The sequence below is a fragment of the Lutra lutra genome, chromosome 16 (assembly GCF_902655055.1).
Source record: "Lutra lutra chromosome 16, mLutLut1.2, whole genome shotgun sequence".
NCBI lineage: Eukaryota > Metazoa > Chordata > Mammalia > Carnivora > Mustelidae > Lutra > Lutra lutra.
Window position 1 is genome coordinate 11114439 of NC_062293.1, and position 27796 is coordinate 11142234.

Here is a 27796-nt window from a genome sequence, read left to right on the forward strand (position 1 = left end):
CTCCTTGCTCAGCGGTGAGCCTGCTTCTCCCTTTGCCTCTGCCTGCCACTCTGTCTGCTTGTGCTCTCTCTCTCTGACAAATAAATAAATAAAATCTTTAAAAAAAATGGAAGCTCTAACTGCTAGGATAAATGAGGCAGAAGAGAGAATTAGTGATATAAAAGAAAATATGATGGAGAAAAAAGAAGCTGAGGAAAAGAGAGATCAACTACTACTAGATCACAAGGGGAGAATTTGAGAGATAAGTGATTCCATAAAGCAAAATAATATTAGAATAATTGGGATCCCAGAAAATGGGGACAGGAGGTATATTGGAGCAAATTAAAGAAGAGAGCTTCCTTAATCCTGGGAAGGAAACAGGCCTTTAAGTCCAGGAGACATAGAAAAACCCATTCAACGATCAGTTAAAATAGGTCAACACCCTAATATATAATAGTGAAACTTGCAAATCTCAGAGACAGAGAGAAAATCCTGAAAGCAGCTCAGGAAAAGAGGTCCTTAACCGATAAGGGTAGAAACATTAACCAATCAGCAGACTTATCCACAGAGACCTGGCAAGCCAGAAAGGAGTGGCATCATATAATCAGAGTGCTAAATGGGAGAAATATGCAGCCAGGAGTAGTTTATCAAGTTAGAATATCATTCAAAATAGAAGAGATAAAAAGTGTCCAGGACAAACAAACTAAAAGAATTTGTGAACACTAAATCAGTCCTGTAAGAAATATTAAAAGGGATCCTTTAGGAGAAGAGAGGGGCCATAAGTAACATAGACCAGAAAGGAACAGAGAAAGTATATAGAAAATGTGACTTTACAGGTAATATAATGACATTAAATTTATATCTTTCATTAATTGCTCTAAATGTAAATGGGCTAAACATCCCAATCAAAAGACACAGGGTATCAGATTGGATAAAAAAGCAAAACCCATCAATATGCTGTCTGCAAGAGATTCATTTCAGACCTGAAGATACCTCCAGATTGAGAGTAAGGGGATGGAAAACCATTTATCATGCTAATGGACACCAAAAGAAAGCTGAGGTGGCAAACCTTATATCAGACAAATTAGATTTTAAACCAAAGACTGTAATAAGAGATAAGGAAGGATACTATATCAAAACTGAAGGGTCTATCCAACAAGAAGTTCTAACAAATTGTAAATATTTATGTCCCTAACATGGGAACAGCCAATTATATAAAGCAATTAATAACAAAATTAAAGAAACACATCAACAATAATACAAAAGTAATAGGGGACTTTAACATTTCCCTCACTGCAATGGACAGATCATCTAAGCAGAAGATCAACAAGGAAACAAGGGCTTTGAATGACATACTGGACCAGAGGGACTTCACAGATATATTAGGAGCATTCCATTCTAAAGATACAAAATTCACATTCTTCTCAAGTGCACATGGACCATCCTCCAGAATAGATCACATACTGGGTGTACAAATCAGCTCTCAATTGGTACCAAAAGATTAGGATCATTCCCTGCTTGGTTTTGGACCATAATGCTTTGAAACTGGAACTCAATCACAAGAGGAAATTTCGAAAGAATTCAAATTCATGGAAGCTGAAGAGCATCCTACTAAAGAATGAATGGGTCAACCAGGAAATTAAAGAAAAATTTAAAAAATCATGGAAACAAATAAAAATGAAAACACAACAGTTCAAAATCTTTGGGATGCAGCCAAATCAGTCATAAGAGGAAAGTATGTAGCAATACAAGGCTTTCTCAAAAAACAAGAAAGGTCTCAAATATACAACCTAACCTTACATCTAAAGGAGTTGGAGAAAGAACAGCAAATAAACCCTAAACCTAGCAGAAGATAATTAATAAAGATTAGGGCAGAATTGGGACACCTGGGTGGCTCTGTCAATTAAGCATCTGCCTTTGGCTCAGGTCATGATTCCAGGGTCCTGGGATCTGACCCCATATCAGGCTCCCTGCTCAGTAGAGTCTGTTTCTCCCTTTTTCTCTCCCTCTACATCTCCCCTGCTCATGCTCTCTCTTGCTCTCTCTCAAAAAAAAAAAAAAAAGGGAAAAAATGGATTAGAGCAGAAATCAAGGAAATTTAAATCAAAAGAACAGTAGAACAGATCAACAAATCTAGGAGTTGATTCTTTGAAAGAATTAATAAGACTTTAATAACACTGATAAGCCTGTGGCCAGACTTACCAAAAAGAAAAAAGATTCAAATAAAATCATGAATGAAAGAAGAGAGATCAAAACCAACATCAAAGAAATACAAACAATTATAAGAACATATCAAAAGCAAGTATATGACAACAAATTATGCAATCTGGAAGAAATGCGTGCATTCCTAGAAACATACAAACTACCAAAACTGAAACAGGAAGAAATAGGAAACCTATTTTGAACAGATCCATAACTGGCAAGGAAATTGAAGCAGTAATCAAAAATCTCCCAACAAAAGAGTCCAGGGCCAGGTGGCTTCCCAGCAGAATTCTACTAAACTTTTAAAGAAAAATTAATACTTATTCTTCTGAAGCTGTTTCAAGAAATAGAAATGGAAGGAAAACTTCCAAACTCTTACTACAAGGCCAGCATTATATTGATCCCAAAACCTGACAAAGACCCCACCAAAAAGGAGAATTACAGACCAATATCCCTTATGAACATGGATTCAAATATTCTCACCAAATATTAGCCAGTAGGATCCAACAATACATTAAAAGGATTATTCACCACAACCAAATGGGATTTATTCCTGGGCTGCAAGGGTGGTTCAATGTCCACAAACAAATCAATGTGATACATGATATTAATAAAAGAGAGGACAAGAACCATATGACCTTCTCAATAGGTGCAGAAAAAGCATTTGATGAAATTCAGCATCCTTTCTTGTTTAAAACCTTCATAGTATAGGCATAAAGGGAACATATCATAAAAGCCATATATGAAGCACCCACAGCAAATATTACTTTCAATGAGGAAAAACTGAGAGCTTTTCTCCAAGGTCAGGAACATAGCAGGGATGTCCACTATCACTACTGTTTTCAACATATTACTGTAAGTCCTAGCCTCAGCAATCAGACAACAAAAGGAAATAAAAGGCATCCAAAATGTCAAACAAGTCAGACTTTCACTCTTCACAGATGACATGATACTTTATGTGGAAAACCCAAAAGACTCCACCCCAAAATTGCTAGAACTCACACAGGAATTCAGCAAAGTGGCAGGATATAAAATCAATGCACAGAAATCAGTTGCATTTCTACACACCAGCAACAAGACAGAAGAAAGAGAAATTAAGTAGTCAATCCTATTTACAACCACACCCAAAACCATAAGATAACTAGGAATAAACCTAACCAAAGAGGCAAAGGATCTGTACTCAGAAACCTATAGAACACTCAGAAAAGAAACTGAAGAAGACACAAAGAAATGGAAATATGTCCATGCTCATGAATTGGAAGAACAAATATTGTTAAAATGTCTATGCTACCTAGAGCATCTATACATTCAATGCAATCAAACACCATCAACTTTTTGACAGAGCTTGAATAAATAATCCTAAAATTTGTATATAATCAGAAAAGACCCAAAATAGCCAAAGGAATGTTGAAAAGGAAAATCAAGCCTGGTGGCATCACAACCCAGACTTCAAGCTCTATGACAAAGCTGCAATCATTAAGACAGTATGGTACTGGCGTAAAAATGGACACATAGATCAATGGAACAGAACAGAGACCCCAGAAATGGATCCTCAACTCTATGGTCAACTGATCTTCAACAAAACAGGAAAGGATATCTAATGGAAAAAAGACAATCTCTTCAACAAATGGTGTTGGGAAAATTAGACAGCCACATGCAGAAGAATGAAAGTGGATCATTTTCTTACATCATTCACAAAAATAGACTCAAAATGGGTGAAAGACCTAAATGTGAGAAAGGAATCCATCAAAATCATAGAGGAGAACACAGGCAGCAACCTCTGTGACCTCAGCTGCAGCAACTTCTTGCTGGACACGTCTCTAAAGGCAAAGGAAACAAAGGCAAAAATGAACTATTGGGACTTCATCAAGATAAAAAGCTTTTGCACAGCAAAGGAAATAATCAACAACAAAATGGGAGAAGATATTTGCAATGTCTTATTAGATAAAGGGGTAGGGTGCCTGGGTGGCTCAGTGGGTTAAAGCCTCTGCCTTCAGCTCAGGTCATGATCTCAGGGTCCTGGGATCGAGTCTCGCATCGGGCTCTCTGCTCAGCAGGGAGCCTGCTTCTTCCTCTCTCTCTCTGCCTGCCTCTCTGCCTACCTGTGATCTCTGTCTGTCAAATAAAATAAATAAATCTTTAAAAAAAGATAAAGGGATAATATCCAAAATCTATGAAGAACTTATCAAACTCAACACCCGAAGAACAGATAATCCAATCAAGAAATGGGCATAAGACATGAAGAGACGTTTCTCCCAAGAGGACATACAAATGGCCAACAGACACATGAATAAATGCTCAGTATCACTCAGCATCAGGGAAATAGAAATCAAAACCACAATGAGATACCACCTCACACCAGTCAGAATGGCTAATATTAACAAGTCAGGAAACAACAGATGCTGGTGAGGATATGGAGAAAGGGGAACCCTCCTGCACTGTTGGTGAGAATGCAAGCTTGTGTAGCCTCTCTGGAAAACAGTATGGAGGTTCTTCAAAAAGTTGAAAATAGAGCTACCCTATGACCCACCAATGGCACTATTGAGTATTTACCCCAAAGATACAAACGTAGTGATCCAAAGGGACACCTGCACCCTAACGCTTATAGCAGCAATGTCCATAGTAGCCAAACTATAGAAAGAGCCCAGATGTCTATCGACAGATGAATGGCTAAGGAGTATGTGGTATATATATAATGGAATACTACTCAGCCATCAAAAATTTGAAATCTTGCCACTTGCAATGACGTGGATGGAACTAGAGAGTATTTTGCTAAGTGAAATAAGTCAAACAGAGAAAGACAATTATCATACATTCTTACTCATATGTGGAATTTAAGAAGCAAAACAGGATCAAAAGGGAAGGGGGGAAAAGTAAAATAAGATGAAATCAGAGAAGGCAACAAATCCTAAAAGACTCTTGGTCATAGGAAACAAACTGAGGGTTGCTGGAGAGGAGGGGATGGAGGGATGGGGTAAGTGGGTGATGGGCATTAAGGAAGGCACATGATATAATGAGCACTGGGTGTTATATAAGACTGATGAATAACTGGCCTCTGTCTCTCAAACTAATAACACATATATCTTAATTAATTGAATTTAAATTTAAATTTTTTTAAATTTAAAAAAGAACATTAGGCACTGTTCAGTTGAGTAAGAAGACCCCACATATTTAATACTGCCAATTTAAACCAATTTATTTATTTTTCCTTCAGAATGTTCAATTAACTCAGTGCAAAAGTGAAGAAAATGGATTGTTGGTTTGGTCTAGAATGGGAGTTTTTTCTGGTGTCTCTTTTCTATTAAAATTCTGGAACTCAATACTGAAGAAAAATTTGCTCACTATACATTTTTTTAAAGATTTTTATTTATTTATTTGAGAGACAGTGAGAGAGAGCATGAGCGAGGAGAAGGTCAGAGGGAGAAGCAGACTCCCCATGGAGCTGGGAGCCCGATGTGGGACTCGATCCCAGGACTCCAGGATCATGACCTGAGCCGAAGGCAGTCGTCCAACCAACTGAGCCACCCAGGCGTCCCACTCACTATACATTTTTTAAAATGAGAAATCTAGGGGCGCCTGAGTGGCTCAGAGGGTTGAGCCTCTGCTTTCAGTTCAGGTCATGATCACAGGGTCCTGGAATCGAACCCCGCATCAGGCTCTCTGCTCGGCAGGGAGCCTGCTTCCCCTCCTCTCTCTCTGCCTGCCTCTCTGCCTACTTGTGATCTGTCAAATAAATAAATAAAATATTTTTAAAAAGAAAAAAAATAAATAAAATGAGAAATACAGAGAGTCAGAGAAAAGTAAACAATATGATAAAAAGAAGAGAGAAACCAAATAAATCCAATGAAGGAAGGTTAAAAAAAATCAGGTCTTTTCCCCCATAAGAAAAGGCTGTGACATTCTACTGATAATGCATATGAATGAAATTAAGAAGTTTATAGGACTCAGAGAGATGAACAATTTCAGATGAACAGATATGATTGAGCAAAGGGCACCATTACAATTAGGCAAGATTTCCTAAAACGTGATGGCATTTTTTACTTTGGAGAAAAGAAAGCTAAGTGTTCATCATGGTCTCATTATAAACCAGTTACCACATTAAACACATAACGTACAACATTTCGTTTAATTATCTTATTTTTCAGTAGACATTAAGGAAATTTAGAGAGATCCTGTAGCTACCTCTCAAATCATGCCATTACAATGTAGCACAGAAAGCCTGAACCTACATCTGTATGATTAGAAAGCTTGTTATCTTTCCCCTATAAAAAACTTTATTCTTGTTTTTTGTGGCAATGATAGCAAGAAAAACATATCTTCGTATCCATCTATCCTTCTGTATCTCTGTGTTGCAATGCCTACCTGTGTATCTGATCTATACCTAATCCATATCTAATCATCTCTATAAGGGGTTAGCAAGCTATTTGGACAATATGCAAGCTAGGAATGACTTTTATGAAAATGCCTTAAAAATCAAAAGAACAATAATATTTTATGGCACACAAAAATTTATATAAAATTCAAATGTCAGTGTCTATAAATAAATTTTTTATTGGAATGGAGTCCAGTCATTTACATGTTTCCTGTGACTGCAAAGGAAGACTTCAGTAGTTGCAAGAGACCATATGGTCCAAAGAGCCTAAAAGATTTACTATCTGGCTCAGCAGAGAAAATGTTTGCTGATCCCTGCTTCATGTTTTTCCTCCATAGTATTTATACTCTACTGAAAGACGTAGTCCAGAATGGATATATAGGTTGTAGATGTCTTCCCAGAAAACCATTCCCAATTACCCTCATTACATGACTCTGCCTATTTCTTTCTGATTTTGCAATTAGTTACCTATTTTACCTGTTTACTTGTTTATTGTCTACCTCCCCTGGTTAGCATATGAACTTTGGGGACAGAGAAGTTTTCTAATCTCTTAGCTGTTATATTCCCTTTGTTCTTCATAGAGGGTAAGCTTCCCAAGTCATTTGCAGAGTAAATGCATAAATAAAATGATTAAAGTGCCAGCCCTCTGAACTGATGCTTAGTTTCTGTGCTAGGCTCTCCTGGGGTTTGATGTATGCTGGCTTCATCTTTATTGTGGCTACTTTGATGGCTCTTATTACAAAATCTGCCCAAGTTGTCGTCCTAACTGGCTTCATGGTGGTCTTCACACTCTTTCTCCTCTATGGCCTGTCTTTGGTGAGTTGGTGAATTTAATATCTTTCTCTCTCTCTCTCTCAGAGAAAGACTGCCAGTCATTTCTCACTGATTCTAGTCACACCTCTTCTGTTTCTGTTTGCTGTATAAGAGTATTTGCATGAGACAGTATCTGGGGGCAGGGGGAGAGGAATGGATGTTATATATTTTTGTATTATGAAATTTTTTTATTATGATACTGATGATTCTCAGAGATTTATATACTACCTGAAGTTTTTCTCTCCTCTCAGATAACTTTAGCTTTCCTGATGAGCGTGTTGATAAAGAAACCTTTCCTTACTGGGTTGGTTGTCTTTCTCCTTACTGTCTTTTGGGGGAGTCTGGGATTCACTGCATTGTACAGACATCTTCCTGCATTTTTGGAATGGACCTTATGTCTTCTTAGCCCTTTTGCTTTCACTGCTGGAATGGCCCAGGTAAGAGTTAATATAACGACTTAATATTTTACAGAACATTAAAAAGTTCTCTCTGAGGAATTCATCCTCTATGTTCTAAGCATCAAAATTCCTATCCACTTTTGTAAAGATATACATGGAAGGTATTAGGGGGGGTATTTTTCTCTCCCAGCATAACTGGCTTTAAGTCATTAAAGATAGGTTGATACTTCATTATTGACGTGGTTCTGCTTTTACTTTCAATGGGTTTTCCCAACGAACATTTAACTTATTTAATGCACAGGGAATATGACTCTTAATACTATCACAAGTATTTGAAAACCAGGAATTCAATAGAAATAATTTTTTGTTTTTAATTGGGCAATTGTACATGAAACTGAACCCCTTCTTGGAAAACTTAATTCTAGGTGTGACATCATAGCCGTAAAATTCTACATGAAAGGTTACATTACATATAAACTCATTGTAACGCACTATAGTGTGCGTTACAATGTACCATGTACAATTTCTTATTATAATAAGAAATTAGTATTGTGTCTTCTGTCCAGCCATTGAAGTATTACCAGCCTTTCATGTTTTACTTTCAAATAGTGTCCCCTTTCTAGAACATCCCCTTTGCCCCCATCCTACACCTGATGAAATCCTTAGGCAGTCCCTCTTGTGAGTTTTCACTTCCCAGAGTATTTGCTCACTTCTGCCAATGGGTCTCTAAGCCTTCAGTACCTACCTCCACTAACTTCCCAAATTGATTTATAGTTATATGGATTCAGTGTCATGTCTTCCAATAGATTAGAGCTCTGTGAAGACAGGAACCGTGTTTTATTTTTTTCAATCTCAGTGTTCAGCAGAAATAAGACAATAATAATTCTTTATACTCCATTTATCCTTCTAAAATTCAATGTATGTATCTTTTTTCCAGCTTATACATTTGGACTATGATGTGAATTCTAACATCCATTTGGATTCTTCCGACAACCCATACCTAATAATAGCTACTCTTTTCATGTTGGTTTTTGATGGTCTTCTGTATTTGGCTTTGACATTATATTTTGACAAAATTTTGCCCAGTAAGTAGTAACCTAATTGTGTATCAGTGCAATTTCATTCAGTGCATTTCTTTAAAATAACTGTCTACAACATACCAAATACAAATTATCAAGCATTTTTTTCAACATTTCTAAAATGAACCCAATGGTATTCTGCATTTCGTTTTTTTTTTTTTTTTTTAGAAGTGAAACTTAATATCTATTTGGAATGCAAAAAAAATTACCAGGTTTAAAGTGCTAACAAGTACCACAAGCATTATAAAATCTGAAAGGCAAAACACTGCTTTTTTTTTTTTTCTTGGTAACTTCTATTTTTTTTTTAATTAATTTTTTATTTTTTCAGCATAACAGTATTCATTATTTTTGCACCACACCCAGTGCTCCATGCAATCCGTGCCCTCTACCATACCCACCACCTGGTGCCCCCAACCTCCCACCCCCCACCCCTTCAAAATTCTCAGATCGTTTTTCAGAGTCCATAGTCTCTCATGGTTCACCTCCCCTTCCAATTTCCCTCAACTCCCTTCTCCTCTCCATCTCCCCTTGTCCTCCATGCCTGCATTTCGTTTTAATAGAATTGCTAAGATCTCATTCTACCACAATATTTTAAATTGTTTCTTTTTAAAGAGATACTTGCAAGAGATGAAGGATAATTATACTATTAGTGCTTATATTAGTGCTAGATGAAGAAAGCTAGATGGTACTGGATCTTAAGGGTGTTTAAATGCTTCCCAAAGCAGCTGCCTTGACAAACTGTTCTGTGATCAATAACCCTTAAAGAAGTGACTGATCCAACACTCAGTTGCCTCCTGTTCATATAGCTGAATATGGACATCGACGTTCTCCTTGGTTTTTCCTGAATTCCTCTCCTTGGTTTCAACACCAAAGGGCTGATCATGTGGCCCTTGAGAATGAAATAGATTCAAATTCTTCATCCAATGACTCTTTTGAACCGGTGTCTCCAGAATTCCATGGGAAAGAAGCCATCAGGTAATAAATAAATTACACGAAGGTGCAAATGGAGAAAAGGCCAGGGACCCGAGGTCTATCTGGCAAAACATAGATGTGACAAAGATTTCCTGGGTGCCTCTTTGTACCCACCTATATCCAGGCCGTTCCACTCACAAAAGGCCACGATTATTGTTAAAAGCACTCAGTTTTCCCACATTGTCAGCATTTATACTTACAAGTATCTTATTGCAGAACAAATATCAAGGAATAAATAATCTTCATATTTCCATTCTCTCATTTTCTTTTTTCCCTCTTCTTGATGCTGTGCTCCCTTTCTGTGACTGTTTTCTTTAGGAAAGACACTGTCATCGTATCCCTTGTTATTCTTCATCTTTTCTCTCTAATTTATTCTGTCTCTCTCCTCTTTGCTTCCTAATGGAGAAGGGGAGAAGGGAGAGGCAGGTGATGCAGAAAAGGGGAAAAAGCACCCAGAGAGATGGGAAGAAAATGTAAGTTAGGGTACTCATGCCATGCATATCTTCCATTTGAGATACGGATGTGTTTTATTCAATGCTGATTTCTTTATTTCCAAACAACTAGAAAGCCCTAACTTCCCTGGGTCTTTGCTCAACATTTATTCCTCATTCAATTTGCCATTGTCTCCTGAGGAAAGTTCCCATCACTATGGGTCACGTGAGGGAAAGAGCCCCTGGAATTTTCTCACAACCCCAAAGACTTGATTTCTCAACTCTCTGTCTACTTCCACAATGTCCTTAACACATTTTTCTCCCTTTTTCAGAATAAGAAATCTTAAGAAAGAATATAGAAAAGGAAAACATGAAAAAGTAGAAGCCTTGAAAGGTAATGAACTAACATCATATTTAATATGGCTGTTCGATTTGGTGACTATGCCTCACTGTTGTACTGTCTTCATGGGGATAAAGAACAGATATTCCAGACCACAATTCTCCTTCATTTGAGCACACTGTGTTTCCTCCTGAGTATACGTAAAACCATAGAACAATTTTAGAAACTCAGGGTGTGCCATGGATAACTTATGGGTTTGAAAGTTGTATGACTGCATCATGAAGTTCTTTATGTTCAACTCATCACACTCCCTAATCCTAATAAATGATCTTTATTATGGTCAGCCCATTTTTAATGACAAAACTGCCCTCATCCTAAAAATTGTTAATCACATGATAATATATCATCACAATGCTATAGCTATAAAGTGTGTATCATGGAAGATGCAATTTTAAAAAGAAGGATTTGGGGATGGATTTTATTTTGAATATTGCTAGGCAAATATATACATGTTATAAGAAATTATAAAAACTTTGGAGAATATGGGGGCACCTGCATGGCTCAGTTGGTGAAGCATCAGACTCTTGATTTCGGCTCAGGTCTTCAGCTCAGGGTCGTGAGATCGAGCCTCACATGGGGCACCACACACCGCACAGGTCTGCTTGAGATTTTCTCTCTTCTTCTCCTTCTGCCCCTCCCCCTGCTGTGCTCTCACTCTAAATAAAAAAATAAAATCTTAAAAAAAATTTGGGGGGCAAATGTAAAGTTAATATATAGGCTCTGAATGGGATTTTTATTTGTTTTTTTGTTTGTTTGTTTTTTGTAATTACGCCAGGTCTGGTATTTGACATATACGAAGGCCAGATCACTGCCCTCCTTGGTCACAGTGGAGCTGGGAAAACCACCCTGTTGAACATGCTCAGTGGACTGTCTGTCCCAACGTCAGGTGAGAAGATAATTACAGGCAAGAACATGAGCCCATAAATTAACTGTGCATTTTATTCGTTAATTAGTTTTGTTGGTTCATTTCAATAGTTAGTGGTTTCATTAACTGCTAGTCACACCAGGTACTTCAGAGACAAGTCTTACAAGTTTCCCCAAGGTTTTCTTTTAATAGATGTATGTTCTACTTATTCAGAAAAGTCTTTGTGGTTTTAATATTTAAGATCAGTAGCTTTATGAATGGGCACTCTAGCTGGTTCAGATGAATTGTGAGCATTACCTTTTTAGTCAAGAGTGTACTCCATAAAGGTACAGTATGTTTAAAAGACTCTAGTGTTGGACACCCATTGTTTTTTTCCCTTTAAAATATCGTAAATGAAGCATGGCGGGTTATCCTGATGCTGACTGTTAACCTTTCTGCTTCTAGGTTCGGTCACCATCTATAACCACACCCTTTCAGAAATGGCTGACTTGGAAGGCATCAGCAAGCTCACTGGAGTCTGTCCACAATCCAACGTGCAATTTGGCTTCCTCACTGTGAAGGAAAATCTCAGGCTTTTCGCTAAAATAAAAGGGATTCACCCACATGAAGTGGAACAAGAGGTAGAGGAACATATTAGGTACCACACAGCCATGAACGTGAAATTGTTTATCTAGAAAATTCTAAATGTATTTGTGTTATTGCTACATGGTTCATCATCAAAAGGGCAAAAAAGCCCTTGGCAATGAACAGCAAAACGACTGTGTCTTTAAAAACAAACATGCTGGGTTTTGGACTAAACATCCTTTTCTTTCTTTCTTTCTTTCTTTCTTTCTTTCTTTCTTTCTGGTTAGATACAACAAGTTTTAAGGGACTTAGAGATGGAAAATATTCAAGATATTCTTGCTCAAAATTTAAGCGGTGGACAAAAAAGGAAACTAACTTTGGGGATTGCCATTTTAGGAGACCCTCAGGTAAGTCAAGCCAAAATTACTGGTGAATGAGATTGAGGACTGTGGAACTATTGTATTCCATCAGACTGAATTTGCAAATGGTGAATGTAAAAGAACTATTCAAATGAAAAATTAAATAGTAAGATATTTCTCCCAAACACTTTTACACATATATTGCTTTTTTATTTTTTATTATTTTCTTTTTGCCAAGAATGGAGTGTTTGTTTTTTTTTTAAATCAACATATATGTATTTGCCCCAGGGGTACAGGTCTGTGAATCATCAGCACTCACATTTCACAGCACTCACCATAGCACATACCCTCCCCAATGTCCATAACCCAGCCACCCTATCCCTCCCCCTCACCCCCAGCAACCCCAGTAACCCTCAGTTTGTTTCCTGAGAGTAGGAGTCTCTTAGGGTCTGTCTGCCTCCCTGGTCCCATCTTGTTTCATTTTTCCCTCCCTTTCCCCCAAAACCCCCTGCCCTGCCTCTCAAATTCCTTATATCAAAGATCATATGATAATTGTCTTTCTCTGATTGACTTATTTCACTTAGCATAATACCCTCTAGTTCCATATTGCTTAAAAAAAAAAAAAAACTTACCTGAAAGGGGAAAATGATTTTATGTTTCCCTACTGTGCAGGTTTTGCTGTTGGATGAACCAACTGCTGGGTCAGATCCTCTTTCAAGGCACCGTGTATGGAACCTCCTAAAAGAGAGGAAATCCAATAGAGTCATTCTCTTCAGTACTCAGTTCATGGATGAGGCTGACATCCTGGCTGGTGATATTCTTTTTTTTTTTTTTTAGATTCTGCATATAAGTGAGATTATACAGTATCTGTCTTTTGCTTTCTCTGATTTCTCTCACTTAGCCTAATGCCTTCAAGTTTTCAAGTTCCATCCATGTCCTTTCATGGTGGTTCTTGGTTTTCTCTTGTATCTTGGTGGAGAAATTAAGGACGTGGGTGAAATATGTGTAGATAAGTTCCAACACAGCTACTGTGTGTGTGTGTGTGTGTGTGTGTGTGTGTGTGTGTGTGTATAGGAGATTCTTGCTGTCATCCATTTGAATGTCCACAACTCCACGTACATTGTCCCACAAATGTATTCTGATCTTATTGCAAAGAACTCATTGGTTGTAAATATATAGCATACTCTTCAAATATATATATGTTTTATTCATTAGGAAAGTCAGTTGGCTTGAAACAGATCCTTCCATTGTATGATAATTTTTCTGAACATACGAGAGAATAAACTAACATAACATTTTAGTTATTGGATAACGAGGAAATTGGCTTACATATGACCAGAATTAGAATGCAAATATTTTAGTGGATCATGCTCCTAAAATATATTATTAATGGATTTGTTCTTTTATAAACAATGAGAGAATAACCTCTTAATGCGATGCATTGTTTTTCTTTTCTGCTTAGACAGGAAGGTGTTTATATCCAATGGGAGACTAAAGTGTGCAGGCTCTTCTCTATTCCTGAAGAAGAAATGGGGCATTGGCTACCATTTAAGGTACAACCTGTATTGTTGGAGACATGTTAGAACATGTTGCAGACAGGAGATCTCAGTATTAGTATGTTATTAATCATTAATATGTCAGTATTAGTATGTAAGCTACAAAATTATTAAGTTCCCTTCAATAGTGCTACATTAGAAAGACACCACACTGTTCTCTTTCTTAGCTAGTATGAAGGGCAGGTGGGATTGTAGACATGGAGACTACATGTCTTTAGTTTAGTTTAAACTAAATTTAAACAACGTTTTTGGAAAATAGCTTCACAACACATTGTTTGCAGTGAGAAATGTAGTGACATTCCCAACCTCTCTCATCATTTTTCCAACGCTTCCTTTTTGTTCATCACGACAATGTCAAGTCTCTCTGTTCTCCCTGATTTCATAGTCTCCCTCATTCTTTTCTATCTCTTTCTCTTCCTGATAATAATGAATATCATTATTAATCATTATTATTATTACTGTTGTTATGTTATTTTTGTTTAAGATTTTATTTATTTATTTGACAGAGAGAGATCACAAGCAGGCAGAGAGGCAGGTAGAGAGAGAGGAGGAAGCAGGCTCCCCGCTGAGCAGAGAGCCCGATGCGGGGCTCGATCCCAGGACCCTGAGATCATGACCCGAGCCGAAGGCAGCGGCTTAACCCACTGAGCCACCCAGGCGCCCCTGTTGTTATGTTATTAAGTAATGTCTATCACTTATCCCATGTTGGCTATGCTCTATGTTCTTGCTAGGATATTTACATGTGGATTACTCATATAATTTATTTAATCCTTCAAATAACTGTAAGAAGATGGTACTATTGGCCTCTGACATGTCAGGGAGTTTTAGTAATAGACCCAATCTCCCATTATTTAAAGTGGTAGAATCTTTGGGCCAAGATTACAGGTGTGATATGAATCTCTCCCTATAATTCCTGCTAAAATATTAGTATTTCTTAAAAAATAACTTAGTCACTTTATCCTCAGAATTTAAAGGTATACCCTATATTATGTACTGAGGGTTTAATCTGATCAAATCTATCACTCCATCATGATTACTTGGTACAATCTAATCGAATCAATACCTTCCAACTAAAATGAACCACTCACTGTTTTCTAAGTATGTTCCATGATTTAGTTGTCTTCTCTCTGCTCAAGGTAGGACATCTGTTTGACATGTCCTCCTCCAACCCATTTTAACCAAGTTCAAATCTTGTCCATCCTTAAAGGTCTTTTCTGAATATTTTCTCCTTAATAACCATCCTCTTTTCTGGAACCTGGGAAGCACTATTTTGAATTGTTACCTCAGGCAAATTAATTAACCTGTCTTTGATCCTCAGTAATTTTATTTATATAATAGTGGTAATGATACCCATATTGCAGTTAAAGCTAAAAATATTGAATAAATGAATATTTGACAAGGTGCCAAGTGCTTAACTGACTTAAACTTCCCTCTCTCTCACTTCTTCCATAATATGCTGCTTTATATTACTGCTACATTCCAAGCTCCTCTAGGGAAGGTTCTGCATTCTTTCTGTTTGGGATCCAGGATCATGTATTACATGGGGCTTTGTAAACACAGAATAGTTTTATCTAAAATTGATTTTTTTAAGTTGTGTGATCAAAGAGATATCTTCATCATTTGATAGCCTCAGTAAATTTTGATGGATGTGACTAGTAATGGTACTTCTAAAATCCAATGATTTCATGAAGAACTTTACATGTTTTCACTAAGAAGACAGCTCATCTTTAAGTTGAATAAACTTTGGACCAAAAAATGATAAAATTAGCTAACATATATGGTGCAAGGTTCTGTATGATCACATGCATACTTTATTCTAGTCTGTCTTTTGAATTTCTTTGAGAGCTGAGTATTAGAACATTGATTGGAATTTTGATGGAAAATTGATGCTGGAAGACTAACTAAACCTAAGTTCAGGAACATGGATCAGTGGGACATTAGGACCATGATCCTAATGACACTATCAAGTACTCCTGGGTCTGTGTTCACCATGTTCAAGTCTTAGTTTTTGTAAAACCCATACTTTATTGTAAAAGGGAAATTGAATCTGAGCTTTTGGATAGATGGATTGAAAATCAGGCATTTCGTCCACCTCACTCCAGCCAACATCTACCTGAATATCTCTTCCCTCCAAATAATAATACTTGAGTTATTACCCCTTACATTAGTGCCTCTAGATTATATAGTTTGGACTATATTTGGACTATTTAGTATGTCTTGCTTCTTCCATTACTCTCTCTCTCTTTCTCTCTCTCTCTCTCTCTCTCTCTCTCTCTCTATATATATATATATATATATAAATATAATCATCTCATAAATATTAATGAAGTGACAAACCTACTACAATTGTTTGTAGAGATGGTGTTTGATAAAAAATAGCTTTAACATGCTCTTTTTAAATGTCAGTTTGCATCTGAATGAAATGTGTGATCCAGACAGTATAACATCACTTGTTAAACAACACATCCCTGATGCCAAATTAAGGGCACAGAGTGAAGAAAAGCTTGTATATATTTTGCCTTTGGAGAGGACAAACAAATTTCCAGGTAACAGAACATAGAGACCACAGAATGATTTATAACAATGTTACTAACAATAACAGTTGTCTTAAGAATGATGGCTGACACTTTTATGCTTGCTAAGTGCATGGCAGTGTGCGTAACATTTTGATGTTCCCCAGAGTTACTGCTAGTATTAGCTCCTGATATTATCCCCAAATCACTTATGAGTAAACTGAGGAAAAAGATGCCAAATATGCTTCAAGTGGCAACCTAGACAGTTAAGAGGTATAGGACCACATCAAGCTAAAATTAGGAATATTTGGAACATTTGTTTCAGGAATGAATGAGAGAGCCTGGTCCGGGCAAGGAGGGGTCTGTGAAAACAGCATGGAGTATTAAATGGGAGTTGAGGGAATGGTACACCACCACATGTAGATGGTTTTATTATAAACAATGACATAATATTGTAATCCAAGTAACCGAATAGTAATTACAATCAAACCATATGTTGCCAAACTTCTAAACTTACAATTTTGCTGCAAATACAGAAGCCTAGAGGCTCAGTGCCATCTACTTTTCTAGCTCATCTCTTAATATGCTTTCATTTGCCAAGAGTTTTGAGGTAGATGGCATTTAAAAAAAAAAGTATGACCATAAAATGTGTTTACTTTGAGTTCAAGGAATTTGCCAGCTTTTAATGGATGCTAATGGCTCCGTGGCTGTCTGCTTGAATGAATAAATCTGCCATAATCATGGTTCATAAGGAAATACAGCACTAGACAGTAGCATGCTGTCATTGAAAGCTGGGGTAATAGAGCCAGATTGGGTAGGTTCAAATCCCAGCAAGGCAGTTATGAGCTCCATTATCCTGGACAAATTATATTACTTTTCTGTACTTTAGTTTCCCTATTTGTAACAAAGGGATAATGATAGTACTAACTTTATAGGATTTTCATGAGGATTAAATGATTTAATATATTTAAATATATTATTAAAATATTAAAAATAAGCACAGCACCTAGAATCATAACTGACATAGAAGTTATAGTATTTCTTCAAGTCTAAGACAGCCTCAGGTGTAAGATGTGAAATAGAAAGAAATGACATACCATTTATGTCTATTTTACATTGACATACCAACATTTGGGATACAGCTCATTTCAAATATGGTAAAAGATGATGAAATGTATTTATCTTAGAATCAGTGAAGTAACTGTAGTCCTAGATGTGTGCACCATGTCTTTGATATACATATACGTATGGAAACAGAAATCTTTATGAAACCCACAAAACAAAGTGTTAAATGATTATTTGTTAAATGCATTTCAGAGGGGAATGCACAATTTAAAAAAAAGGACTGAAAAAGAACCAACACTTAGAACTCATTAGAAATTGTGACTACTTCTGTATTTTTATTTATCTAACACACTCTTAAGATAGATACCTTTAATTTCTCCCAATATTTGAATTAGTTCATCCTTTATTCTACTTCAAATTTTCCTGAACTGCCCCCAAATTATGCCCAGTATCTTTAAGAAAGCAAAAAACAAAAACAACCCTCAAAATGGCCTACTAATCCTTATAAAGACATATCTTCTTTTTAAAAAATTTTGCAGCATTATGTCTTTTTTTAATTTAAATTCAATTAATTAACAAATAGTGTATTATTAGTTTCAGAAGTAGAGTTCAGTGATTCATCATTCTTATATAACACCCAGTGTTCATTACATCACTTGTCCTCCTTAATGCCCATCACCCAGTTACCCCATTCCCCAGCGCCCCCGGAAATCCTCAGTGTGTCTCCTATAGTTAATAGTCTCTTATGTTTTGTCTCTCAAGTCCTACCTTCTTTGAAGGCTCTTGTGTAATCTTCATACCATGGTCAGAAGCTGGAAAAAAGAGAGTAAATGCAAAGTTACATACATACTTTGTTCTTTCCTTTAACTTATATATTTCTCTAAAATAGGGAAGATTGTGAAGCACCTAATTATTTCTATAAACATTAGTTCTTTTGCATTTGTATTCTATTGCCTACTAGTTATTCCTAAGAGCATTCTTACATTCTTATATTCCTGAATGAATGGGGATTTAGAATTTAATATTTCCTACCTTAGTCATTCATAGGTGCTATAGCATGTACTGTAGACTGGGGGTCTTACAAACAGTAGAAATTGATTTTTTGATGGTTCTGTATGCTGGAAAGTCCAAGATCTGGGTTCCAGCACCTTTGGGTTCTCATGAGATACCCCTTTGAAGTTGCAGAGTGCAGACTTCTCCTGGTCTTCCCATATGGCAGGGAGCAGGGAGAGGAAGCCAGATTTCTTGTGACTCTTTCAAGGGTATTAATCCCATTAATGAGAGCTCCACTCTCAGGACCTCATCTAACCCTAATTATCTCCCAAAGCCCCCACCTCCTAATACCATCACACCAGAGGGTAGGGTTTCAACATACAGATTTAAGGGGATTTATGGGAGACCACAAGCATTCAGTTCATTTATTACATTCCCTATTATCAAACAGAGTAATTTTTTTAAAGATTTTATTTATTTATTTATTTATTTGTCAGAGAGAGAGAGAGAGAGAGAGAGAGTACACAGAAGCAGGCAGAGAGGCAGGCAGAGGCAGCGGGAGAAGCAGGCTCTCTGCCGAGCAAGGAGCTCAATGCAAGACTCGATCCCAGGACCCTGGGATCATGACCTGAGCCGAAGGCAGTGGCTTAACCAACTAAGCCACCTAGGCGTCCCCAGAATTAATTTTTTAAAACAGAATAAATAAAACATAATATTTCTTAATGAACTCAGCATATGTAGCTTTCCAAGAATGAAACATAGATGATTACAATTTTATACTCAAGACATGGAAACACACTGTATAGGTTATTTTAGAAATAAGGGAATGTCTATATCATAGCTTTGTTTCTTGAATGCTCTTGGGCTATCACACATGTTATCTATTGTTGAAAAATGTAGTTACTTAATATCATTACAAATTATATTCTTCTAATGCATTTCTGTGACTACTTTTAGATCTTTACAGGGACCTTGATAGATGCTCTAACCAAGGCATTGAGAATTATGGAGTTTTCATGACAACTTTGAATGAAGTGTTCTTGAAATTAGAAGGAAAATCAGCTATTGATGAATCAGGTAAAAAAAAAAAAGAAGAAGAAGAAACTTCAATTTTACCTTTCTGTAGAATATTCTTTCTTGAAAATATAGATGAGGTTGTATGTTTTGGGAGGTGCTCTGACTCACTCTGGTCTTGGCAATTCTTAGAGCAGAGAAGAGATGTATTTCTGTCTCTTTCTTCCCTTTTCTCCCAATGCTAGTCCCCCCTCTTAAATTCCTTATTTTGTAGTATGCATTTTACTAAGGGTGTGGGATATGGCAGTGCACAAGATTAGGTCCTCATGGAGTAGACAATAAATGTGTAAGTGCTATAGAGAGAAGGAAATTAGAATTGTATGTTGACAGGTAACCTTTCTTGTAACATTTTGAGGATATTGTCTCAATGTCTTCAGGATTCCATTGTTGTTATGAGAAGATTTGCTGTCGGTATTTTTTTGAGTATTTTTTTATTGGTTGAGTGGGTTTTTAAAAATACCTCTTTCTCTGTTTTTCCCACTGCTGAAGTTATGTACTTGTGGTTATGCTTAACTTTTAGTATACATATATTAGAGCTTTCTAAAAGTCTAGAGCTGATCAGTTTCTCTAGGCATGTCTTCCAAAAGAAGTAACCTTTTTCTTGTCTTCAAGAAATGGCTACATGAAAAAAATATTGTCTCTACCAATTTTATATCCTTATATCCTTAAAATATACCAATTTTAAGGGGATAGGGAGGGTTCTATATATACTGACTTTTCTACCTTAGTCAGAAATACTGATAGTTTATCTTTTGCAATGAGTATATTTTTCTAAGCTAAATATGGGTTTCTTTTCATTGACTTTCTGAGAATGAATTAAGTCCTTAAGTCTATAGACCCAAACCTTTTTAAAAAGAAAAAACAAGATTTCTTTTATTATGTCATTAGTTTTTCTTCTTGTATTATGCTTTTTTTTTTGCTTTGTTTCCTTTACTTTAGTTGTTACTCTCGTAATGCCATGAATTCATTTATTAGCATCTCCTTGCCCAAGATTCTCTTCTCCATCACCACTTGGTGGAAAGATGTTCATCGAGAAATCTAAGTAATATGCATCTAAAATGACACCTTATAAATTATCAATTTTATGTTTTATAGATGCTGGAATTTGGGGAGAGTTACAAAGTAATAGGACAAAAGACACAGGAAGCCTTGTTGAGCTGGAACAAGTTTTGTCTTCCTTTAAGGAAACAAAGAAATCCATCCGTGGCATGGCTCTCTGGAGACAACAGCTCTCTGCAGTAGCAAAAGTTCGCTTCCTCAAGTTAAAGAATGAAAAAAAAACCCTGTTGACCATGTGAGTACCCAGGTGTTTCAGATATGTTGGGTCAGTGCTCTCGAAATAAATTCAAGGGGAAAAAAACAAACACACCTCCGAGATACAGCACAGCAATTGCATGTGGTCATTTTTTTTTTTTAAACCCAGAAAATAATTTCTAATTGCTTGGGTGGGTATATAACTAAACCTGGTAAAGCTTGGGCTTTTTCTTTTAATTCCACACAGAATCTGCTCTTATCCAAGAGTTGAAATCGTTTTTCTGAAGCATGGAAGTTAGCACTCGGGTCCCATCCCCAGAACTTTCTTTTTGCCCAAACCCCTCTGTGTCAGGCAGTATCTGAGCCTGTATCCATCCTCGGGAACCTGCTTCATGGTTCACACATTTCCCTTTAGCTTCGGGTCCTTCATGAAGCAGCACCTCCTTGCAAAAACCCTGATCTCCAGCCAGGACTCATTCATTAAAAAATACTTGCTAGCACTTCTGCCTAACACTCTATGTTAAATATCTGTAACACTTACCAATATAAATCAGACATGAGATTTGGCTCATGAAGGTGATTAGAAGTATACTAAAAACCATAACATAAAATTAGACAATATTGTCTATCAGAACATTCAGTATGCAAAAGATTAGGTTCCAATATGGGCATCAGAAAAATCATCTTGTGATTTTTTTTTTTTTTTTTTTTTTTTTGTGAGAAATGGAGTCTGGTGTAGGAAAATGTAACAGTTAACCAGGGAACCTGATGTGGGGCTTGATCCCAGGATCCTGAGATCATGACCTGAGCCAAAGGCAGAGGCTTAACCCACTGAGGCACCCAGGCACCCCTAAAAAATAATTTTCATAATGTATTACATACAGCTGAAGAGTTTGGGCTTTGTGACTAGAAAGGAAGTATTGAAAATTTTTTTATTTGAAAAGATGATTGACATAATTAGCACAGATTGCTAGGTGGGGAACTGTGGGTGGCTCAGCCAGCTGGGCATCCGACTCCGGATTTAGCTCAAGTCATGATCTCAAGGTCATGAGATTCATCCCTGTGTTAGACACTGCCCTCAGAAGGGAGTCTGCTTGGGGATTTCTCTCTCTCTTCCTCTGCCCCTCCCCTCATTCTTGCTCATTCTCACTCTCTCTCTAAAACAAAAAAAAATAAACAGATTGCCAAATTGCACTTAATTGGGCAACAGTGCAAAATTGGCTTGGAAATAGTAGACTCTAGAGACCGGGAAAACAGTCATTGAGGACAATATTGAAAGAGGTCAGGAGAGAGATAATTAAGGTCCAAACTTAGAAAGTGGAAGACAAAAGGTTTTTAGGCACCTAATAATGATGATATGATGGAAATTTTCAGCTATTCGGAAAAGGGACTTAAAGGAGACAGATTAGTGGAAAATGGCCCTTGGAACTTGAATAAATGAGAAAATGTAATTTATACAAATTGGAAACAGGAAGGGAAAATGCTTGAGTGGCATGCCAGTGTGCAGTGGTCTAGAAAAAGGAAGAAATGCGAGATGGAAACAGAGGAAAGAAGTGGAAATTGGAGAGAGATTTGAGTCCTACCCAGCCAACCTCATGAACTTGAGTGACATGTCCAAAATGGGCAGGGCAGGGGAGTGGGGGAGAGCCATTAGAGAGATAGAAAGATCAAGCATAGATATGTAGGAACCATTTCATTTCAGAAAAAAGAAACAAGGGGTGGGGTGGGGGCGGGGAGAAGCATGATTCTTATATTTGCTTAGTGTTTAGAATTTATTTCTATTTTAATATCCATTATCTACTCAAACTTAAAAATCTATAAATGTTGCTATAGATGAATTTTTTTTTCCTTTTACATTTTCTTCCATGTAGATTATTGCTTCTTGGTATCAGCTTTTGCCCTCAGCTTTTAGAGCATCTATTCTATGAGTTATATCAAAAAAGTTATTCTTGGGGACTGGCTCCTGATATGTACTTCCTCTCACCGGGACAACTGCCTCAAGCTCCTCTGACCCACTTACTGGTCATCAATAAAACAGGTAAACATGAAGCAAATGTAATTTTCCAGCTTTGTTCTTCTTGAGAGTTTCCCCAGACAACATAAACAATGAGGGGGTAGAAAAAATTCTGCGTGTTTTAGATCACCTATGAGGCCAAATAGGAAATTAATTTAAAAAATGAAAAAATAATGGGATTGGGAGGGAGACAAACCATAAGTGACTCTTAATCTCACAAAACAAACTGAGGGTTGCTGGGGGTCGGGGGATCGGGAGAGGGGGTGGGGTTATGGACATTGGGGAGGGTATGTGCTATGGTGAGTGCTGTGAAGTGTGTAAACCTGGCGATTCATAGACCTGTACCCCTGGGGATAAAAATACATTATATGTTTATTTAAAAAGTAAAAAAAATTTTTTTTAATTAAAAAGAAATGTAAAATTCAAGGTTGGGGAGTTTATTTTAGAAATACATCCCGCAAGGTCACTTAAATCCTGAAGTTGATTGTACTGAGCAACAAAAGGGTATTTAGTAAGATAAACCATTGACTGATCATTGAGGTCTTTGCACAACATTTTTTAAGTTCTATGCGTTCTTGAGGGCTAGAAAAAAATCTGTTCCAAATTTCTAAGAAAATAGAAGATTAATATCTTTAAGGATTATAATGTTAATGTTAAAATAGTATTTTTACATTAACAGAAATTATATGCAAGTGGCTAGGCTCTAGGGCAAGTCATCTTGTCCTGTCTTTGATATCAGAATTTTGGTATCACAGTATCAATTCTGCCTTTCTAAGGAAATCCTTAGACAGTCTTTATTATGGTATGCTTTGGGTGACATCACTTAGCTTTTTTTTTTTATATTACTTATATGTTGTTTTACTTCCCTTGCTTCTTTTGATTTTTACCTTCATGGTAGGGTCAAGTATTGATAACTTTATACATTCACTGAGGCAACAGAACATAGCTTTGGAAGTGGATGCCTTTGGAACCAGAAGTGGCCCAAACGAGCCATCATACAATGGTGCTATCACTGTGTCAGGTGATGACAAGGTATGTTGGGCTCTGATTTTGCATCTTACCAATGATGGGGTACAAGGGCCATTTGAGTAATACCTAACAACAGACATAAAAGGTCAGTTTAACACAAACAGATGGGATATCTCTCATTTGTGAGTGTAAATATTTGCCCATAACCTCCATTATAACAAGATAGAATTAAATGTCATTTGTTTTTATTCCTTATTAAATTATTTGCACTATTATTAACAATGAATTTAAACCTTATTATCAATTCTATTCCATTCTAATAATGAATTTAAATCTTATTCTCAACTAGATTTTAACTCAAATGACTCTTTGATGAATCATCTAAGAATAAGTCTGATTAATATCTATTACGAACTTCAGCTCCATTACCAGAAAAAAAGTTCTTAATTTTTTTACAGTAGATTTTTGTATATTTCTTATGGGGAAAAAAGTTCATGTCTTAGCAGTAAACTCTACACAAATGGGTCAAATCTTTAGATAAATATTTATATTCAGCTATCTGATATTAAAAACTTTCTGTTTCCTACAACTTGCAGTTCATGAATCAACAACAGTGGATCCCCTAAGAGTTTGTTAGAAATGCAGATTCTCAACTAGTGAATCATTGAACACTACATCAAAAACTAATGATGTATGATATGTTGGCTAATTGAACATAGTAATAATAAAATTAATTAATCAATCAATTAATCAATTAATTAAAATTACATGCCAGATGTTGGAAAAAGAAAAAGAAAGAAAGAAAAGAAATGCAGACTCTCTGCTCCCACTCCAGACCTACTGAGTAACAGCACTTGAATAAAATCTGCAGAATCCTATGCTCACCAAAGTTTGAGAAGGGAATGTCTTATTTAGCAATATTTAAGATTGGTGTATTTCTAATGAAAATTTACTTTCTGCTTCTCTTGAAAATCCCTTCCATGTGCTGATTCTGACAGTCTGCAGCTGGAATTGAGAAACAGTTGCCCAGTTTAGAGCTGGACTAAACTTGCTTTAGACCTGGACTAGCCAACTTGCTCTAACCCTACGCTGCTTCACCCATGTATGTGATCTACCTAGGCCCCGTGGGAGTATGGGGAGAGATCCCTGTGGTAGACAAATGAAAAAAGATGGCAAGACAGTGTTATATGTGGGCCGCCTGGGTGGCTCAGTGGGTTAAAGCCTCTGCCTTTGGCTCAGGTCATGATCTCAGGGTCCTGGGATCAAGCCCCACCTTGGGCTCTCTGCTGAGCAGGGAGCCTGGTCCCCCTCTCTCTCTCTGCCTGCCTGTCTGCCTACTTGTGATCTCTAAATAAATAAAATCTTAAAAATAAAAAAAGACAGTGTTATATGTGTAAACCACTGTAGGTAAGTGTTGCAAAGCTTGACCATTTGCAACTTATCAGAGTTAGTTTTCAGAAGTAATTTCTGTGCCCATGATAAAATTAGAAATTACTTTTGATCAAACTCGTCCTTGGTATGTTGTAAGCAGGTTAGTTTCTGGTGTGCTCAGAAAAATAGTTATTAAAAAATGGCATTCTTGGGGTGCCTGGGTGGCTCAGTGGGTTAAAGCCTCTGCTTTCAGCTCAGGTCATGATCCCAGGGTCCTGGGATTGAGCCCCGCATCAGGATCTCTGCTCAGCGGGGAGCCTGCTTCTGCCTCTCTCTCTGCCTGCCTCTCAGCCTATTTGTGATCTCTGTCTGTCAAATAAATAAATAAAATCTTTTAAAAAAATCGCATTCTTAAGATTAATAAGCTTTGCTTTAAGTAATTAGATTAGCTACAATCCATGTGATTTTTTTGTGATTGAAAAAATAATAACTTTTATTCTTTTTATTTGGGCAAGAAGTAATCATGGTGTACATATGTATCTATATATCATTTATGATATATGTGTGTATATGTATATATGGAGAGAGGTAACGTTTTTTTACTGTATGTTTTCCCCCAGCTTTATTAAGATACAATTGACATACATCACTGTATAAGTTTAAGATGTACAGCATAATGACTTGACTTACATATACTGTGAAGTGATTTTAAAATGCCATTTTAAAGGAGATTATTTTTAAAAGATTTTTATTTATTTATTTGACAGAGAGAGAGATCACAAGTAGGCAGAGAGGCAGGCAGAGAGAGAGGGGGAAGCAGGCTCCCTGCTTAGCAGAGAGCCAGATGTAGGGCTTGATCCCAGGACTCTGAGATCATGACCTGAGCTAAAGGCAGAGGCTTAACCCACTGAGCCACCCAGGTGCCTGTTAAAGGAGATTTTTACACGCAGCATTGCTCCTACAAGCTCAGTATTTGTGAAAACCTATGCTTTCATTACAGTAGCTGCCTGCTCTCTGCTTCTAAGTATCCACACATTCTTAATTTATAAAATGCATGTATCACATTTTGAAAGGAAGCCTATGGCCATGTTACAGAGACATTGCTTTGTGGAGTTTTATGGTATTGCTGCTAAAAGTCATCTGAGGCATTTCATTTTGTGACCATTTAGGCATAAAGAGCCACCTGTCCGCTGCTATGGTCAGTAAAGAGCAAAATACTGAATTCCTTGCTGTATATTGGGAGTTAATCAAATAATATGAGTGATGGTGATATTGATCACATTCAATGCTTTAGCCTTCCTGTTTTGTCAAAAATTCAAATGATTTTCTACCATATTCTTTCATTAAATTTTGCATTTGCTTCCTGAGGGCTTAGAATGCACATTTATTGTATTTTAGGATCACAGATTCTCAATAGCATGTAATACCAAAAGACTGAATTGCTTTCCTGTCCTCATGGATATCATCAGCAATGGGCTACTTGGAATTTTTAATTCTTCAGAACGCATTCAGACTGATAGAAGCACATATTTCGAAGTAAGTATAATTTTTCAGAGTGGGGAGGGGCAAAGGGAGAGGGTTAGAGAGAATCTTAAGCAGGTTCCACGCCCAGCTTGGGCTCAATGCCGGGCTCGATCCCACAACTGAGATCATGACCTGAACCAATTCAAGAGTCAGATGCTTAACTGACTGTACCACCCAGGTGCACCTGAAGTCAATATGATATTATCTCACTTATCCTGAACTTTAAGTTTTCAAGAAGACACTTGAAGTGCAGAAGTAACTTGTGAACTTGTTCTTGAATAAGTGTTATGTTTTACACACATGTTGTTTACATTTACAGGTTGATACACACATACATATATACATAGACACATTATCTAGCGATGATTATGTAACATTATAACCTGGATTGGATGACTTGGGGTCAGTGGAAGAGTAGAAAAGACAAATAGTTGGGGAAAAAGAACTGATAGCTTCTTAGATCTGTCACCACCGATGGCAGTAGGTAATGGGACCTCACTGAAACAGCCAGAGTCTTAAAGGCCAGACAAGTGGCTGTCTCAACAACTTGACCTTCTATAGCCCTTGGTTCAGCAATCCACAAGGAAAATAAATACAGATGAAAACGTAATCACAAAGTTTTCCTAAGATGTAAATAAGGCAATGTGAGCACAAGGTGCAGTTGACTGAGTTAAAGAGGAGCAGGACGGCACATAAGCAAAGGAAACAACAGGCACTCGATAAATTGCTCTCATTATCACTATTGTGTTATTTTTCTTGGGAGTACACTGGGTTTCCATTAAAGGTTCAGCTTTGACTAGATCAGCAAGATGGGCTGAAATTGGACTAGAAGCAGTTCTTATTTAAAATGTAGTTTACCAGGCCTGCTCATATCTGGAGTCAGAATCTTCTCAGTGGGGGGAGGGCATGCATCTCCCTCATGGCGCCATCTTGAATCTCCCTTCGCCATCTTGAAGTGACACCGTAGGCATCCTCTACAGCTCCCTGGTCACTCATTGTTATTAAGAATTATTCCAGAGCTGTCCAAAA

The 27796-nt window shown here is 37.0% G+C and overlaps 1 protein-coding gene across 1 annotated transcript in view; it reads left to right on the plus strand.

Annotated features, from left to right (window-relative positions):
- The window catches only part of ABCA9 (ATP binding cassette subfamily A member 9), a 63642-nt gene that overhangs the window by 13257 nt on the left and 22589 nt on the right, over positions 1-27796 (plus strand). The window contains exons 8-23 of the mRNA XM_047706646.1: positions 7228-7369; positions 7618-7803; positions 8702-8849; positions 9650-9818; positions 10579-10640; positions 11422-11532; positions 11956-12131; positions 12363-12482; positions 13107-13245; positions 13897-13987; positions 16397-16536; positions 19519-19638; positions 20731-20929; positions 22761-22927; positions 23802-23935; positions 26642-26779. Coding sequence (XP_047562602.1) covers positions 7228-7369; positions 7618-7803; positions 8702-8849; positions 9650-9818; positions 10579-10640; positions 11422-11532; positions 11956-12131; positions 12363-12482; positions 13107-13245; positions 13897-13987; positions 16397-16536; positions 19519-19638; positions 20731-20929; positions 22761-22927; positions 23802-23935; positions 26642-26779 — 2242 coding nt within the window. The remainder of the gene's footprint in view (positions 1-7227; positions 7370-7617; positions 7804-8701; positions 8850-9649; positions 9819-10578; positions 10641-11421; positions 11533-11955; positions 12132-12362; positions 12483-13106; positions 13246-13896; positions 13988-16396; positions 16537-19518; positions 19639-20730; positions 20930-22760; positions 22928-23801; positions 23936-26641; positions 26780-27796) is intronic.